Raw genomic sequence first — 15,277 nt, 5'->3', positions numbered from 1 at the left:
TGCCCAGGCCCAGCCCAGGCCCTGCCCACACCGACACCCGGGCATTAGATCATGGAAACAAACACCCCGGGCGTGATTCCCATTTGCGTTGAAAATCGGGCGTTAGGCAGACGAAAATTTTCGTTTTAAATCTCCCGCTCATTGGTGCCCGAGTCCCGACACCATTCTGGAGGCGGCCTGGAATAGGCAGGAGATTTATTACAGCATTAACTGGAGACCGGCACCAGACCTGGGACCGGACTCAATGCTCAGGGACCGGGGGTCCTTAAAGGGTAGGGGGAGGGGGTGGGGGAAGGGGGGGTCACGGAGGGGGGTAGGGGTGGGGGGGGAGTGGGGGAAGGGGGAGGGGGTGTCGCGGAGGGGGTGGGGAGGGGGGTGAGGGTGGGAGGGGGGTGGGGAGGGGGGTGAGGGTGGGAGGGGGGAGGGGGGTCGCGGAGGGGGTGGGGAGGGGGAGAGGGGAAGGGGGAGGGGAAGGGGGGTTGCGGAGGGGGGAGGGTGGGAGGGGGAGGGGGTGGGGAGGTGAGGGGGGTGAGGGGGAGAGGGTCGCGGGGGGTGGGGAGGGGGGTGAGGGTGGGAGGTGGGGGGGAGGGTGGGTGGGGAGGGGGAGGGGGAAGGGGTTGGGGAGGGGGGTTGCGGAGGGGGGGGTAGGGTGGGAGGGGAAGGGGAGGGGAGGGGGAAGGGAGGTGGGGGAGGGGGGGTCACGGAGGGGGTAGGGGTGGGGGGGAGGAGGGAGGGGGAGGGGGGTGGGGAGGGGGAGGGGGGGATGGGGAGGGGAGGGGGAGGGGGGTGAGGGGGAGAGGGTCGCGGGGGGTGGTTGCGGATGGTCTGCCCGTGTGTCTGAAAATAACTTTATTCTACACGAAAGTTGAAAATGGCAGCCTGTGACGTCAGCCTCGAGACTCTTGTGGTGTTTGTGGGACATTCCTGTGTCCCTCGATTTAAAGAGTGGAGAAAGGAATCAGATTTAATCTACTGACATCTCAAACAGCAGAGCCCGGGTTTTATTCACACTGCCCCCTGTTACCTTACACCAACATCTTTATCTAATGAAACTTTGGCTCGTTAATGTTGCTCTTGTTACCAGTCGCTGGGTTGGTATCTGTCCACACGAGCCCGAGCATCCTGTCTGTGTCTAGTTGGTTTTTTGCAGACTTTTATTTTTCAGTTCCGCCAACTTGCTGGTTACAAAGTTCCACTTGAAGCCGGGGTCGCTGGTCTCCTCCAGGTTGCTGTACTCGCCGCAACTGGGCACGTTCTCCGTCCTGCCGCCCTCGGCATGCGTGGCGGTCACGCCCTCTCCCGCGCCCTCTCCTGCGCCCTCTCCCGCGCCCTCTCCCGCTCCCTCGCCGCTGCCCCTGTTGGCCTCAGAGGTCTGGTTCCATTTGGTGGCGAAGGCGTCCCAGAACCCGGTCAGTTTTTTCTCGGGGACGGGCTCTTGTGTCGCCGGCTCTGAGAGGACACTGGAGGCGAGAGAGGAAAATATAAACTCTCCGGGACTGTCTCCGAGTCTCCCGCAATTAAAGGCTAATCTCCTGAACTCTGCCCGAGCAAAAACCCCAGGAGAGAAAGCGTTAAAAATAATTGTACGTTTTCATTTTTCTTTGAACATTTTTGTTTATTATTTATAAAAATTTTAGAGATGGGAAAAGTTCTGTTTCACTGGGTGGGTCTTATGGAGATGGAAGATCATGTGATGAAATCTCCAGGAATATGTCTGACCAGAGTTGGCAACCCTAAGAAAATAGGTCAGAGCAACTGGATGGGAGAACAGAGGAGATTCTGTCCTCGAGTCAATTGGTCCATGGATCATATCGGGTTTCTTTTTGACATATTTTAAATTAACCAAATCTTACAATTTCATTAAAATACAGTTTCCATCAAACTCTTGCGCACAGCTGGTCGTTTCCAGAACATCCTTTGCTCAACTGTTTAAATTATGTATAATTCTTATAATGAGTTTTGACAAGAGATCACTCAAGTGCTGAAACATGTCTGTGATCGGAGTTATCTGCAGCAGACCAGGACCAGGAACGGGACCGGGACCAGGACCAGGAACGGGACCAGGACCAGGACCAGGACCAGGAACGGGACCAGAAGCAGGAGCAGACCAGAAGCAGGAACAGGACCAGGAGCAGGAACGGGACCAGGACCAGGACCAGGACCAGGATCAGGACCAGGACCGGGACCGGGACCAGGACCAGGAACGGGACCAGAAGCAGGACCAGGAGCAGGAGCAGGACCAGGACCAGGAGCAGGAACAGGACCAGAAGCAGGACCAGGAGCAGGAGCAGGACCAGGACCGGGACCAGGAGCAGGACCAGGAGCAGGACCAGGACCAGAAGCAGGACCAGGAGCAGGAGCAGGACCAGGACCAGGACCGGGACCAGGAGCAGGAGCAGGACCAGGACCAGGAGCAGGAACGGGACCAGAAGCAGGAGCAGACCAGAAGCAGGAACAGGACCAGGAGCAGGAACAGGACCAGAAGCAGGACCAGGAGCAGGAGCAGGACCAGGACCAGGACCGGGACCAGGAGCAGGACCAGGACCAGGAGCAGGAACGGGACCAGAAGCAGGAGCAGACCAGAAGCAGGAACAGGACCAGAAGCAGGAACAGGACCAGAAGCAGGAACAGGATCAGGACCAGGAACAGGACCAGAAGCAGGAGCAGGAACAGCACCAGGACCAGAAGCAGGAACAGGACCAGGAGCAGGAACAGGACCAGGAGCAGACCAGGATCAGGAGCAGGAGCAGACCAGGATCAGGACCAGCCTGGGAGCAGCTTGCTCACCGACATGTTTGGAGTACTCGATTCTATCAGCTTTTACCCAGTCCTTTGTTCTGTGTTTTAACTATTTCCCCTCCTCTCTTGAAGATGCCGACTGTCACTGGGCCACAGTTCCCACCACTCCCACCACCCCCAGTACCTCACCCAAGCAGGCATTTTTCATGTGTGAACCTAGAGACAGTGTTGAAAGGATATTCCACCTTAGGGTGCATCACAATCGATACAATCCTGTCCTCAGCTGGTATCCACATGGCCATTCCAGCCGCAGTCACCAGCTGAGAGTCAGGAGCAGCAACTCCCGTTCATTATTCTCTCTCCCTGATCCATTCATGACCCTGTTCCTGCTGCAGCGATCAGCACCGAGTCCCGGGATAGAAACTGGGACTGTTCTGGTTCTTTTATTTTTACAATCTTGTCCATAGTTCTCGTTTAGTTTTGGGCACAATGCAAATTGTCAGCTTTTGATGAGAAGGGGAGTGACCTGAGATCACTATGAACGAGGCTGTTGCACAGTTCACACTCACTGTAAGGCTAACCAGGAGTGTGTTAAACATGGCCCCAGGCTGATTCCCATAATGTGTACTTTTAAATTGTGAGGTTCTGTTTTGTTTGCTTAATTTGTCAGTGACAGAGACCGATTGGAAAACCTACTATTTTTTTTATTATTCGTTCACAGGATGTGGGCGTCGCTGGCGAGGCCGGCATTTATTGCCCATCCCTAATTGCCCTTGAGAAGGTGGTGGTGAGCCGCCTTCTTGAACCGCTGCAGTCCGTGTGGTGACGGTTCTCCCACAGTGCTGTTAGGGAGGGAGTTCCAGGATTTTGACCCAGTGACGATGAAGGAACGGCGATATATTTCCAAGTCGGGATGGTGTGTGACTTGGAGGGGAACGTGCAGGTGGTGGTGTTCCCATGTGCCTGCTGCCCTTGTCCTTCTAGGTGGTAGAGGTCGCGGGTTTGGGAGGTGCTGTCGAAGAAGCCTTGGCGAGTTGCTGCAGTGCATCCTGTGGATGGTACACACTGCAGCCACTGTGTGCCGGTGGTGAAGGGAGTGAATGTTTAGGGTGGTGGATGGGGTGATTTATAGCAAGTGACAATAAAATGAGTGTTAGTTGCATTCTTGGGTTCTGAACACCTGTATAAATTATGAGGGGTTTTGATAGAGTAAATAAGGAGAAACTGTTTCCAGTGGCAGGAGGGTCGGTCACCAGAGGACACAGATTTAAAATAATTGGCAAAAAAGCCAGAGGGGAGATGAGGAGAATTTTTTTTATGCAGCGAGTTGTTATGATCTGGAATTCACTGCCTGAAAGGGCGGTGGAAGCAGATTCAATAATAACTTTCAAAAGGGAACTGGATAAATACTTGAAGGGGAAAAATTTGCAGGGGAATGGGACTAATTGGATAGCTCTTTCAAAGAGCCGGCACAGGCACGATGGGCCGAATGGCCTCCTTCTGTGCTGGATCATTCTATGATTAAAATGCCGGGCGTCACCTTTGGAGAGAAGCTCCTGCCTAAACTTGGCGTCAGGCGGCCAATGATTGATTGAGCCTGGACAACGTGACCTGGCCCATTGCTTGGGTTTCACAATAATTAAAAAGCTCAATCTATTCTTCGCCAGTCAGACTAGGGAGAGGTCGAGCGACTGTCCTGCTCCGTTGCCTCTGTCAGTACTGCTTCGAGCTGCTACTTTGGGTCACGAGTGACTGCCCCTCACAGCCCCTCTTCTACCCTGGCTGGGTGGGTAAAGCTCGGCTTTCACTCAGTGCCCATATTCATAGAATCGTACAGCACAGAAGGAGGCCATTCAGTCCATTGTGCCTGTGCCGGCTCTTTGAAAGAGTAATATGGTCTGACAATGTCTAGACAATATGGAAAGGCAATTAAATGGTTAATAAAATGCTGCCACGTTCAGTCAGAGCAGTGGCAGGTGTGCTGAGATGGTGCTGAATCTGTACAACATACTCAGACCCCCCCCCCGGAGCATTGTGTGGGGTTCTGTGCTGAGAGGCTTCAATGGAAGTGCTTGGGTACATGGGGAGGGGCATTGATGGGAGAGTGAGGGGACTAGTGGAGGGGCTTTGATGGGAGAGGGTATTATAAGAGGGGTTTTGATTGGAGATATTGGGTACAAGAGGGATGGGCTTTAATGAGAGAGTTAGGAAACTTGGAGGAATGGGAGTCTATTGGGAGAGTGAGGGTACTAGAAGGAAGGGTTTTGACTGGAGAGAGAGCACTAGAGGGATGGTCTTTGATCAAAGAGTAAGGGTGATAGAGGGAGAAGTTTTGATGAGAGAGTTAGGGAACTTGGAATGGGAGAGTGAGGATATTGGAAGTATGGACTTTAATGGGCTGAATAGCCTTTCCTTCTCCCTGTCACTAGGCATCCCATTTTATGTTGGTACATAGTGAACTGGATTAGCTTGTGTCGTGTGTCAGTGTGAAGCAGGAGTGCACTTACTGTTCCACTGGGGCCGAATTCTCAGCCGGGAGTAACTTGTGTTCGTCGTCCTTGTTGAAAAGTGAGGACATGCATTTCCATCCTTTTACACTGGCCCCTTGTACCTGTAAACAGACAAACACCATCACTGGCTCTGCTCCTGCCCATTCAACCTTCTGTCTGGTGGCACAAAATCAGACAGACAATCAGCTGGCCTGGCCTCCACCCCTCCGCACCCTGCCACCAGCCTAAGGCAGGGGCGGAGACGGGCGATGTTACCGAGGTGGGAGTGGACGGTCTTGGTGATGGAGCGGATATGGGGTCAGAAGCTCATCTCAGGGTCAAATAGGTCGCCAAGGTTGTGAACGGTCTGGGTCAGCCTCAGACAGTGGCCGGGGAGAGGGTGAGGGAACGGAATTTACAGCCAGGACCAAAAACAATGGGTTCAGTCTTCCAATATTTAATTGGCTTATCCAAGACTGGATGTTGGAGAATCAGCCTGACAGCACAGAGACAGTGGAGGGGTCGAGGGAGGTGGTGGTGAGGTAGAGCTGGGTGTGGTCAGCGTACATCTGGTTTCGGATGATGTCACTGAGGGGCAGCATGTAGATGAGAAATAGGAGGGGGCCATTGGGGGTCTCCAGAGGTAACAGTGTCGGGGCAGGAAGAGAAGCCATTCCAGGTGATTCTCCGGCTACGACTGGATAGATAAGAATGGAACCAGATTAGACAATCCCACCAGCTGGATGACAGAGGAGAGGCTTTGGAGGAGGGTGGTGTAGTCAACTGTGTCAAGGGCTGCAGACAGGCCGAGAAGGATGAGGAGGGAGAGTTTACCACGGTCACAGTCACAGGATGTCATTTGTGCCACAGGCTGACCGCCCATCTCTCAGCTGTCCCCCCACCAGAGGCTACCTGCTCAACTTTGACTCCCAGGTACAGCACAGGTTAGATACAGAGTAAAGCTCCCTCTACACTGTCCCATCAATTGTATCAGTCAGGACCCGTACCCTGGGGAGAGTCGGTGCCCGTGGGGACCCGTACCCCGGGGAGAGTCGGTGCCCGTGGGGACCCGTACCCCGGGGAGAGTCGGTGCCCGTGGGGACCCGTACCCCGGGGAGAGTCGGTGCCCGTGGGGACCCGTACCCCGGGGAGAGTCGGTGCCCGTGGGGACCCGTACCCCGGGGAGAGTCGGTGCCCGTGGGGCCAGTACCCCGGGGAGAGTCGGTGCCCGTGGGGCCAGTACCCCGGGGAGAGTCGGTGCCCGTGGGGACCCGTACCCCGGGGAGAGTCGGTGCCCGTGGGGACCTGTACCCCGGGGAGAGTCGGTGCCCGTGGGGCCAGAACCCCGGGGAGAGTCGGTGCCCGTGGGGCCAGTACCCCGGGGAGAGTCGGTGCCCGTGGGGCCAGTACCCCGGGGAGAGTCGGTGCCCGTGGGGCCAGTACCCCGGGGAGAGTCAGTGCCCGTGGGGCCAGTACCCCGGGGAGAGTCGGTGCCCGTGGGGCCAGTACCCCGGGGAGAGTCGGTGCTCGTGGGGCCAGTACCCCGGGGAGAGTCGGTGCCCGTGGGGCCAGTACCCCGGGGAGAGTCAGTGCCCGTGGGGCCAGTACCCCGGGGAGAGTCAGTGCCCGTGGGGCCAGTACCCCGGGGAGAGTCGGTGCCCGTGGGGACCAGTACCCCGGGGAGAGTCGGTGCCCGTGGGGCCAGTACCCCGGGGAGAGTCGGTGCCCGTGGGGACCTGTACCCCGGGGAGAGTCGGTGCCCGTGGGGGGAGGGAGATTTGAATTTTATTTTTGAAATTTCTTTTGTATCGAAGACGGAGTCTCCTGGAGAAACTGAACCAAAAAGTGATTGGACATCTCCAGGTTTGGAGCTTGTGATTCAGTTCTGGTTTTGTTGTATTGACCAGAACTCTGAACCTCTCGGTCCCATTCCCTAAAACTGAGACCTGCTGCTGCTGTTAAATATTTCAGTGAAACCTAATGGACTTTGGTGAGGGATTATATCCAATAAATTATGCAGCAGCTCTCACCTTTCTTCTACTGTAACACGAATGTGTCATGGGACATTGATCAGTTACTGCGGTTTTTAAAGAGACACACTGAGCAGTTGGACAGTGTACAGGCTAAACACTCCCCACAGTCCAGTCTGCTCACCCCTGTGCCCACAGGCAGGTCCCCTCACCCCTGTGCCCACAGTCAGGTCCCCTCACCCCTGTGCCCACATTGAGGGTCCCCTCACCCCTGTGCCCACAGTCAGGTCCCCTCACCCCTGTGCCCACAGGCAGGTCCCCTCACCCCTGTGCCCGCATTGAGGGCCCCCTCACCCCTGTGCCCACAGGCAGGTCCCCTCACCCCTGTGCCCACATTGAGGGCCCCCTCACCCCTGTGCCCACAGGCAGGTCCCCTCACCCCTGTGCCCGCATTGAGGGTCCCCTCACCCCTGTGCCCGCATTGAGGGTCCCCTCACCCCTGTGCCCACAGTCAAGTCCCCTCACCCCTGTGCCCACATTGAGGGTCCCCTCACCCCTGTGCCCACAGTCAGGTCCCCTCACCCCTGTGCCCACATTGAGGGTCCCCTCACCCCTGTGCCCACACAGTAGTCTTTCTTGTACACTCACCCATGACACTGCGATAAACTCGGTTAATATTACAGTAAGAAGCAACTGTCGATGGTTCTCAACAATAATTTCATCTTAAGGTTGTGCTGATATCCTATGGAGTGTTTTCCTGATTTAGTGACACTTTCCGACTCGCTCTCCTCTATGACAGCCTTGTAACTCACTGCCAGCTCTCTGTTATCCTGGTATTTTCCCCTCACTCCAGTGACGGTGACTGCCCAGGGCAGTGGGTCTCACCCCCAGTGGCTGCTTTTTACGTGTGAGCTTGGACATTTGGTGAGAGCTGACTGTCTGCTTGTGGGAGGAGGATATTAATCAAAGTCCAGTCCTCCCAGGGACGCAGGAGTCAGTGCATTGGGATCAGGAGCAGGAGTCAGTGCATCGGGATCAGGAGCAGGAGTCGGTGCATCGGGATCAGGATCAGGAGTCAGTTCATTGGGATCAGGAGCAGGAGTCGGTGCATCGGGATCAGGATCAGGAGTCAGTTCATTGGGATCAGGAGCAGGAGTCGGTGCATCGGGATCAGGATCAGGAGTCAGTTCATTGGGATCAGGAGCAGGAGTCAGTGCACCAGGATCAGGATCAGGAGTCAGTGCACCAGGATCAGGATCAGGAGTCAGTGCACCAGGATCAGGATCAGGAGTCGGTGCATCGGGATCAGGAGCAGGAGTCAGTGCACCAGGATCAGGATCAGGAGTCAGTGCACCAGGATCAGGATCAGGAGTCAGTGCACCAGGATCAGGAGCCAGTGCACCAGGATCAGGATCAGGAGTCAGTGCACCAGGATCAGGATCAGGAGTCAGTGCACCAGGATCAGGAGCCAGTGCACCAGGATCAGGAGCCAGTGCACCAGGATCAGGATCAGGAGTCGGTGCATCGGGAACAGGAGCAGGAGTCAGTGCACCGGGATCAGGAGCAGGAGTCGGTGCATCGGGAACAGGATCAGGAGTCAGTGCACCGGGATCAGGAGCAGGAGACGGTGCATCGGGAACAGGAGCAGGAGTCGGTGCACCGGGATCAGGATCAGGAGTCAGTGCATCGGGAACAGGAGCAGGAGTCGGTGCATCGGGAACAGGAGCAGGAGTCGGTGCACTGGGATTGGGATCAGGAGTCAGTGCATTGGGAACAGGAGCAGGAGTGGGAGACGGTGCACCGGGATCGGGATCGGGATTGGGATTGGGAACACTGGCTGTTTGTCTCCAGCTTTAATCCAGAAAGACTCAGGCCAAATGTAGCCGCCCAATACTGCCCCAGCCGTGATTGGTCTAAGTCCAGTCTGGGCCCCTGCGGGTCGGTGTGACTCTGTAATGTGTGATGCATTCACCCCCTGAGCCCCTGGGCCATCTCCTACTATCCTCCATTTAAAGACAAACAGCCAGTAAAGGTGTTCAGACCGAGGGTGCTGGGGACACTCACATTCCCTCTTTAACCTGATGACTGTGCAGTTGCCGAACCTCTCCGGAACCATCCCAGCCGCCCGGCTGTAATCTCCTCTCTCGATCTGAGAGATGTGTTTACTGAGCTGGTGAAATTTCAGTGCCCAGAATCTGCCAGCCTGGTGAAATGAACGCTCATGTGATGGGTTAGAAATAAATAATTTGTACCTTTTTTGCCAATTGTGAGACAGAACTCGATCCTTCCTCTGCAGTCACATCCATCACCGTGTCATTGTTCTGAAAGAAATGTTGTTTTTTTATTTGACAAGTTAGATACCAAAAAGCTGCATCATCATTTCAGATTTCAACTCCTTCATTAACACATTTGGAAATACAGTTTAATATTTACACTCTGCCCACTGTTTGAAGAGTTTTAATCATTGATCTAATGTTTCGTAAGTTCAGTAAAAAATTTATCTTCCTGGAACAACGCTGTAAGCTCAACGTATCATCAAGAGACCAAACACGGAAAGTTGGTGAAGGGACATGTCACAAACCTGCTCCTTGATTTCTTCCTCCTCTTCAACAGTGAAACTTTTCAGCACTTTGGTCTTGTAGATTTTCCAGAATGCTGGATTCATTATTTTGGTTCTGTGTTCTTTAGTTAAGAGAAAACTTGAGCTGTGTTGTCAGGAGCCCATTAATACGGACAGGGGGCTGAGTCTGAACCTAGTACCAAACGCTCAGGGCCCTGGGCATTGTAAGCTCGGCCGTGAAGATGAAGACAGTTAGTTATCCTTTCGACCCTGCCTCGGGCACCGATTCAGGGCAGATTTACTGAGCTCTTTGACTGCTGCCGGATACATTAAAATTTCAGTGTGATGGAGACAAGCATGTGACCTGAAACAGTCTCCACCCATCACCTGGCGAATCAGAGGCAGCCGTTGGCTCCCAGCGCCCAAGATTATATTTCTTCATAAATGTTGTAGAACTCCTCGTGGCCGAGATGTGCAGACCAAGGCTGCGTTTCAGGACCTGACTGAAATATTGTTTTAAAAATAAGTGAATCGTGAGATGTTAGAGCTTTGTGCTTTACAGAAATTTCCCGATGACTGGGTTTAGTTGTTAGGAATAAAAAACGTAATCCCCCAGTCTCTTTCTAACCCTGGACACCTGGTGAATCTTTTATTATCTTTTTAAAATGTACATTTTCTAACATGACGATCGCTCATGCTCCACGTCACGCTGAAGTCAGTTTATTCACCATTTTCACCCAATCCCTTAGCACTGACGGTGAGCAGTTGTCTGGAGTGTTTGTTTAGGGAGCACAGACAAGACAAGAGGGAAGGGTCGCTCTGGAGATGGAGGATTTCTATGGCAGAATTTGGTATTAACAAGTAATGTCTACTCAGCAAGCCCCTGCTCACTGATACATGGCATTGGTCACATGCAGACTTGGGGTCACAATCTGTGCATTGCCTGAAACTGTGAAACTGAAACAGCCGTGAGATTCTGTGTCACAGAATCCTTCCAGGCCCAGGGGGGTGAGTGCAGTTACATCGAGCAGTGCACAAGGCCCAGATACAGTCATTAGCTGAAACTTATTGCGTGTGAGGGCTTCTAGATTCACGGATTTCCCTGAAGTTCAGGAGCACTGGAGGCCTCTCATTCATGATTCAGTACAACAGCCAGTTTGCTTGGATGCTGCTTGTAATGGACAGTGCACAGTGGCGATATCTGACGCGATCCGCAACATTACGAGCCCATCAATATGTAGGTGGCAGATAATGGACAAAATCCCATCATGCACCTTCATCCCTGGGTTATCACATGACTCTTTTATTCTCAGCCAATCATTTCTGCCTGATTTTGAAGAGGAACGGATGAAATCACAGTTACGTTCTTGGTGACTGTTGGCCGCAGGCATCGAACCCTGGTTCATGAAATCACGTGTCCCAAGACAATCCTTGGAACAGCCCCTGTGATCCTGGGATTTTCAGTGCGTTGAATGGATTGGACACTCAGCTTTCTATAATGGGATACCTCAAACTGCGCACAATGTTCCAACGATGGCATTCCCCACATCTTGTACAAATTCATCACTTCTTGTTTTGTATTCAATGCCCCCGTTATGTAAAGAAAGAACTTGCATTAATGTAGCGCCTGGCACAACCACACGGTGCCACTGACCTCACCATCTCCCATGGGATTGGCCGAGCTGTATGGTCTCGTCCTCAAAGGGGGTGAGGGGTTTGAAGGTGGGGATGGGGGTGAGGGGTTTGAAGGTGGGGACGGGGGTGAGGGGTTTGAAGGTGGGGAAGGGGGTGAGGGGTTTGAAGGTGGGGGTGGGGTGAGGGGTTTGAAGGTGAGGGTGGGGGTGAGGGGTTTGAAGGCGAGGATGGGGGTGAGGGGTTTGAAGGCAGGGTGGGGGTGAGGGGTTTGAAGGCGAGGGTGGGGGCGAGGGGTTTGAAGGTAAGGGTGGGGGCGAGGGGTTTGAAGGTGAGGATGGGGGTGAGGGGTTTGAAGGCGGGGATGGGGGTGAGGGGTTTGAAGGTGGGGATGGGGGTGAGGGGTTTGAAGGCGGGGATGGGGGTGAGGGGTTTGAAGGCGGGGATGGGGGTGAGGGGGTTTGAAGGTGGGGATGGGGGTGAGGGGTTTGAAGGCGGTGTGGGGATGGGGGTGAGGGGTTTGATGGTGGGGATGGGGATGGGGTGAGGGGTTTGAAGGTGGGGATGGGGGTGAGGGGTTTGAAGGCGGTGTGGGGATGGGGGTGAGGGGTTTGATGGTGGGGATGGGGATGGGGTGAGGGGTTTGAAGGTGGGGATGGGGGTGAGGGGTTTGAAGGTGGGGGTGATGGGTTTGGGGATGGGGGTGAGGGGTTTGAAGGTGGGGATGGGGGTGAGGGGTTTGAAGGTGGGGGTGATGGGTTTGGGGATGGAGGTGAGGGGTTTGAAGGTGGGGATGGGGGTGAGGGGTTTGAAGGTGGGGATGGGGGTGAGGGGTTTGAAGGTGGGGGTGATGGGTTTGGGGATGGGGGTGAGGGGTTTGATGGTGGGGATGGGGATGGGGGTGAGGGGTTTGAAGGTGGCCTCCCTTTGGTGGGCGTTGTGCACTGACTTCTCCTGCATGAAGATAGAGTGAGTGAGGGTAAGGCTGGCAGTTGAGGTTTGTGCCAAGTGGCACGGGGAGAGAGGTGTATGAAGAGATGTGGTGTTTAGGGTTGTCCATGTGAGTGACGGCTGTGATGGAAGCTGGCTGGCCATAGTGCAAGATGCTGAGTTGGAGCCCCTTTAACCAGAGAGCAGTGTGAAGGATTAGTTGTACAAGTGTTGCTTTAAGAGGTGGTGGTCTGGGCAAGGACGAACAGGAGAGAGTGTGCAGTGAGCTACTTGCCAGCTCTGGTGACACGTGGAAAGTTTTGCAGCTCTGTACTGCAGTCCTGGGGCCGAAGGAGTTGGGACTAAATATCAGTGCAGCAAGAGTTACTGTCCGGGCAGACCAGGGCCCTGTGCCTGTGGCCTTCAATTTCCTTGAGGAGGGTTCGGAGGGTTCGGAGGGTTCGGAGGGCCTGAATCAGTGAAGTTCTTGGACTCAGATGGTTTCAGAATTTTGTACAAGAGTCATAAAATCATTGCGAAGATATGTGGTGCAGTTACTCGAGAGTGGAGTGAGAGAACTCAATGCTGTTCCTCTCAGACCCCTCATCAGCTGCTGAGTGCTGGCTGACCTGAATATGTAAAGCTGCTCACACTGGTTTTCCCCAGTGACTGCACCAATGGGAATGTAAACGAGGAGCCGCGGGAAACCCAGGTGAAACTCCCTCTGCATTGTTTTTAAAGGGATATCAATGGCATATCCCATTTTGAGGAAATTCTGGGCCATGCAGTCAGATTTGGCAGGTTGGTGGGATGTATGATTAAGACACACTCGGACAAAGCAGGAACAGGCTGAGAGTTAGAGGAAGAGAAAGGTGCAATCTCTCCATATTTGAAAGTGTGGTCTCGGATGGATTTTGGTGACGCTCGTTCTCAGACTCATTTTTAAAGCCGTTTTCAGTTCCCTATATTTTAATGAACGGAGTAATGTCCCAGTATTAATCAGCAGGGCCAGGACGAGTAATACCACTTTAATGAAGCTCCTCCTCTTTAGGAGCCACAAATCACTCTGTGTGTTGAGTATCTTATGGTTATTCACATTATATGTGCCAATATCAAACTACAATCATTTGCAGACAGCAATGTCATAACTCCACCTTTAGTTTCAGGTCTGTCCTCACTCCCGGTTAAGAAACTGACTAAACCAATGTTGCTAATGGATCCTGAATTCCCTTCCTGCCTCACTGTGAGGGACTCTCACAGGCTGTAACCCAACTGAACGCAAAGACTCCATATCAGCTATGATGCGAGCTGGTTTGGTTTATGTGTTTTTACTCTGTGGTATTCTGTTGCAATGAGCTTCCAGCTGACATGAGTTGCAGATAGTCTTACAGATTCAGAGAATCAGGACAAGTGGCTTTAAATAACTCCATGAATTACTCGGTTCCTATATCGTCAGAGCCAATTAAACTTTCATTATGTGTGAGTCTTTGGTTCAGTTTCTGTTACTGAAGAAATGCTCTCCAAGGTATGACTGTGTGTTGCTGTGTGGGGACAGACTATCACATTGCTCAGAAAGATCCCAAAACACTTCACACACCCTGACTAACTTTGAAAGAAAGAACTTGCACTTTTCACATCCTCAGGAATTCCCAAAGTGCTTCACAGCCAATGAATTTGTTTTGGAGTCTTGTTACTGTTGTTATGTCAGGAAATGCAGCAGCACAAATCCCACAAATGGGAAATGATGTGGATGATGAATTAATTTGTGTCTGGTGATGTTGCTTCAGGGAGGAATGTTGGCCAAGACACCAGGAGAGCTCCCAGATTAGCCCCAGGGTCAACACCTCATGTCAATGAGTAATTCACCCAGCACTGGGGTGGGTCTCAAACCCACAACCTCCTCTTTCTGAGGAAGGACACTGAGACGGGGGGATGGACGATGGGTGGGTTGATGAGGGGTCCTTACCCATGTGATCCTGTGATCTCAATAATTGGAGGTTTAGAGAATATTTCAAAAAACCTCTTCAAAGTCAGCACATAGCGACAGGATTAAAATTCACCAGCCAATCCCATGCTGGCCTCTTGGGAGGGATGTGTGAAAGGAGGAATAATGAGAAACCACCAGAAACGTGAAACAATTCAAACTCGTTGACTAATGAGACTTCTTTCACCCAACTAACCTCTTGAGCCAATGACCATGTGTTTCTCTGCCCGCACTGCTGGTACTCACACTGCTGTATCTGAGTTACTCCTGGTCAATTTTGTGCCGGGCTGGTTTAAGCTTTGCAGGAACAGGTGACTTTGGACCTATGGTTCCCAAAGCTCTCCACCACTGGGGGTTTTCCTCACCTCATCTCTGGGTCTGTTGTAGACTCATTGATAGAGATTGATTGCCATGATTAGTCATAAACTCCAGTATTGTTGTATCATGCGAGTACCGGGACGGTAGGAGGTGAACTCGATGGACCGTGGTCTTTTATCCTCAAGCAGTTCCCATGTTCCTATGTTGCCAGATAACCAAAACAGTGAACATTTCATCATTTCAGGCACCAAAGTTCTGCCCACACAACAGACAGCGCCTTGGGCCGTTTTACTACGTTAAAGGAGCTATATAAATCCAAATTGTTGTTGATGTTGGGCAGGAGGAGACAATGGGAAGATCTTTACCAGCTGTTATGAAGCCCATGCAGTGATCACGGATTTTCCCACGGTTCTGTCCAGGAACAGGGCTGAGGATCCCCAGGGACAGGGCCATTTGTTCACAGGTTAGATCCGTGACTAATGTGAATCAGCCCAAGGAGAAGATTGGACTTTGTGCAAAGGTAATGAAAGTAACTAATACGAGACTAATTGACTGATCATTGTGAAGAGATAATGTGGAGTGAGGTGACCTAATTAGTCCTGTTAGTGACTGGACTCGCAGAAACAAAGTCTGAGGTGTCAGAAAGATTTAACAT

General features: G+C 53.0%; 1 protein-coding gene across 1 annotated transcript; it reads right to left on the bottom strand.

Moving 5' to 3' along the window:
- Nucleotides 1-1,132: 1,132 nt before the first annotated feature.
- Nucleotides 1,133-9,863, bottom strand: LOC137342471 (uncharacterized protein C1orf232). The gene is made up of 4 exons (XM_068006362.1): nt 9,750-9,863; nt 9,451-9,519; nt 5,247-5,350; nt 1,133-1,460 (listed from the first exon to the last, which is right to left on the bottom strand). Exons 1-4 carry the CDS (start codon nt 9,861-9,863, stop codon nt 1,133-1,135), a joined length of 615 nt encoding a protein of 204 aa, XP_067862463.1.
- Between the last annotated feature and the right edge of the window lie 5,414 nt (nt 9,864-15,277).

Source organism: Heptranchias perlo, chromosome 26 (assembly GCF_035084215.1).
Source record: "Heptranchias perlo isolate sHepPer1 chromosome 26, sHepPer1.hap1, whole genome shotgun sequence".
NCBI lineage: Eukaryota > Metazoa > Chordata > Chondrichthyes > Hexanchiformes > Hexanchidae > Heptranchias > Heptranchias perlo.
The sequence above is the reverse complement of the archived record's forward strand: the minus strand, read 5'-3'. Positions and strand labels throughout refer to the sequence as shown.

What these genes read in the sequence shown, in the direction of transcription:
- LOC137342471 (XM_068006362.1), bottom strand. Translation starts at nt 9,863, where the DNA reads ATGAATCCAGCATTCTGGAAAATCTACAAGACCAAAGTGCTGAAAAGT. An exon ending in TGTCCCTTCACCAACTTTCC is followed by an intron (nt 9,520 to 9,749) that starts GTGTTTGGTCTC and finishes CATTTCTTTCAG; the next exon opens with AACAATGACACGGTGATGGA. An exon ending in AATTCGGCCCCAGTGGAACA is followed by an intron (nt 1,461 to 5,246) that starts GTAAGTGCACTC and finishes TCTCGCCTCCAG; the next exon opens with TGTCCTCTCAGAGCCGGCGA.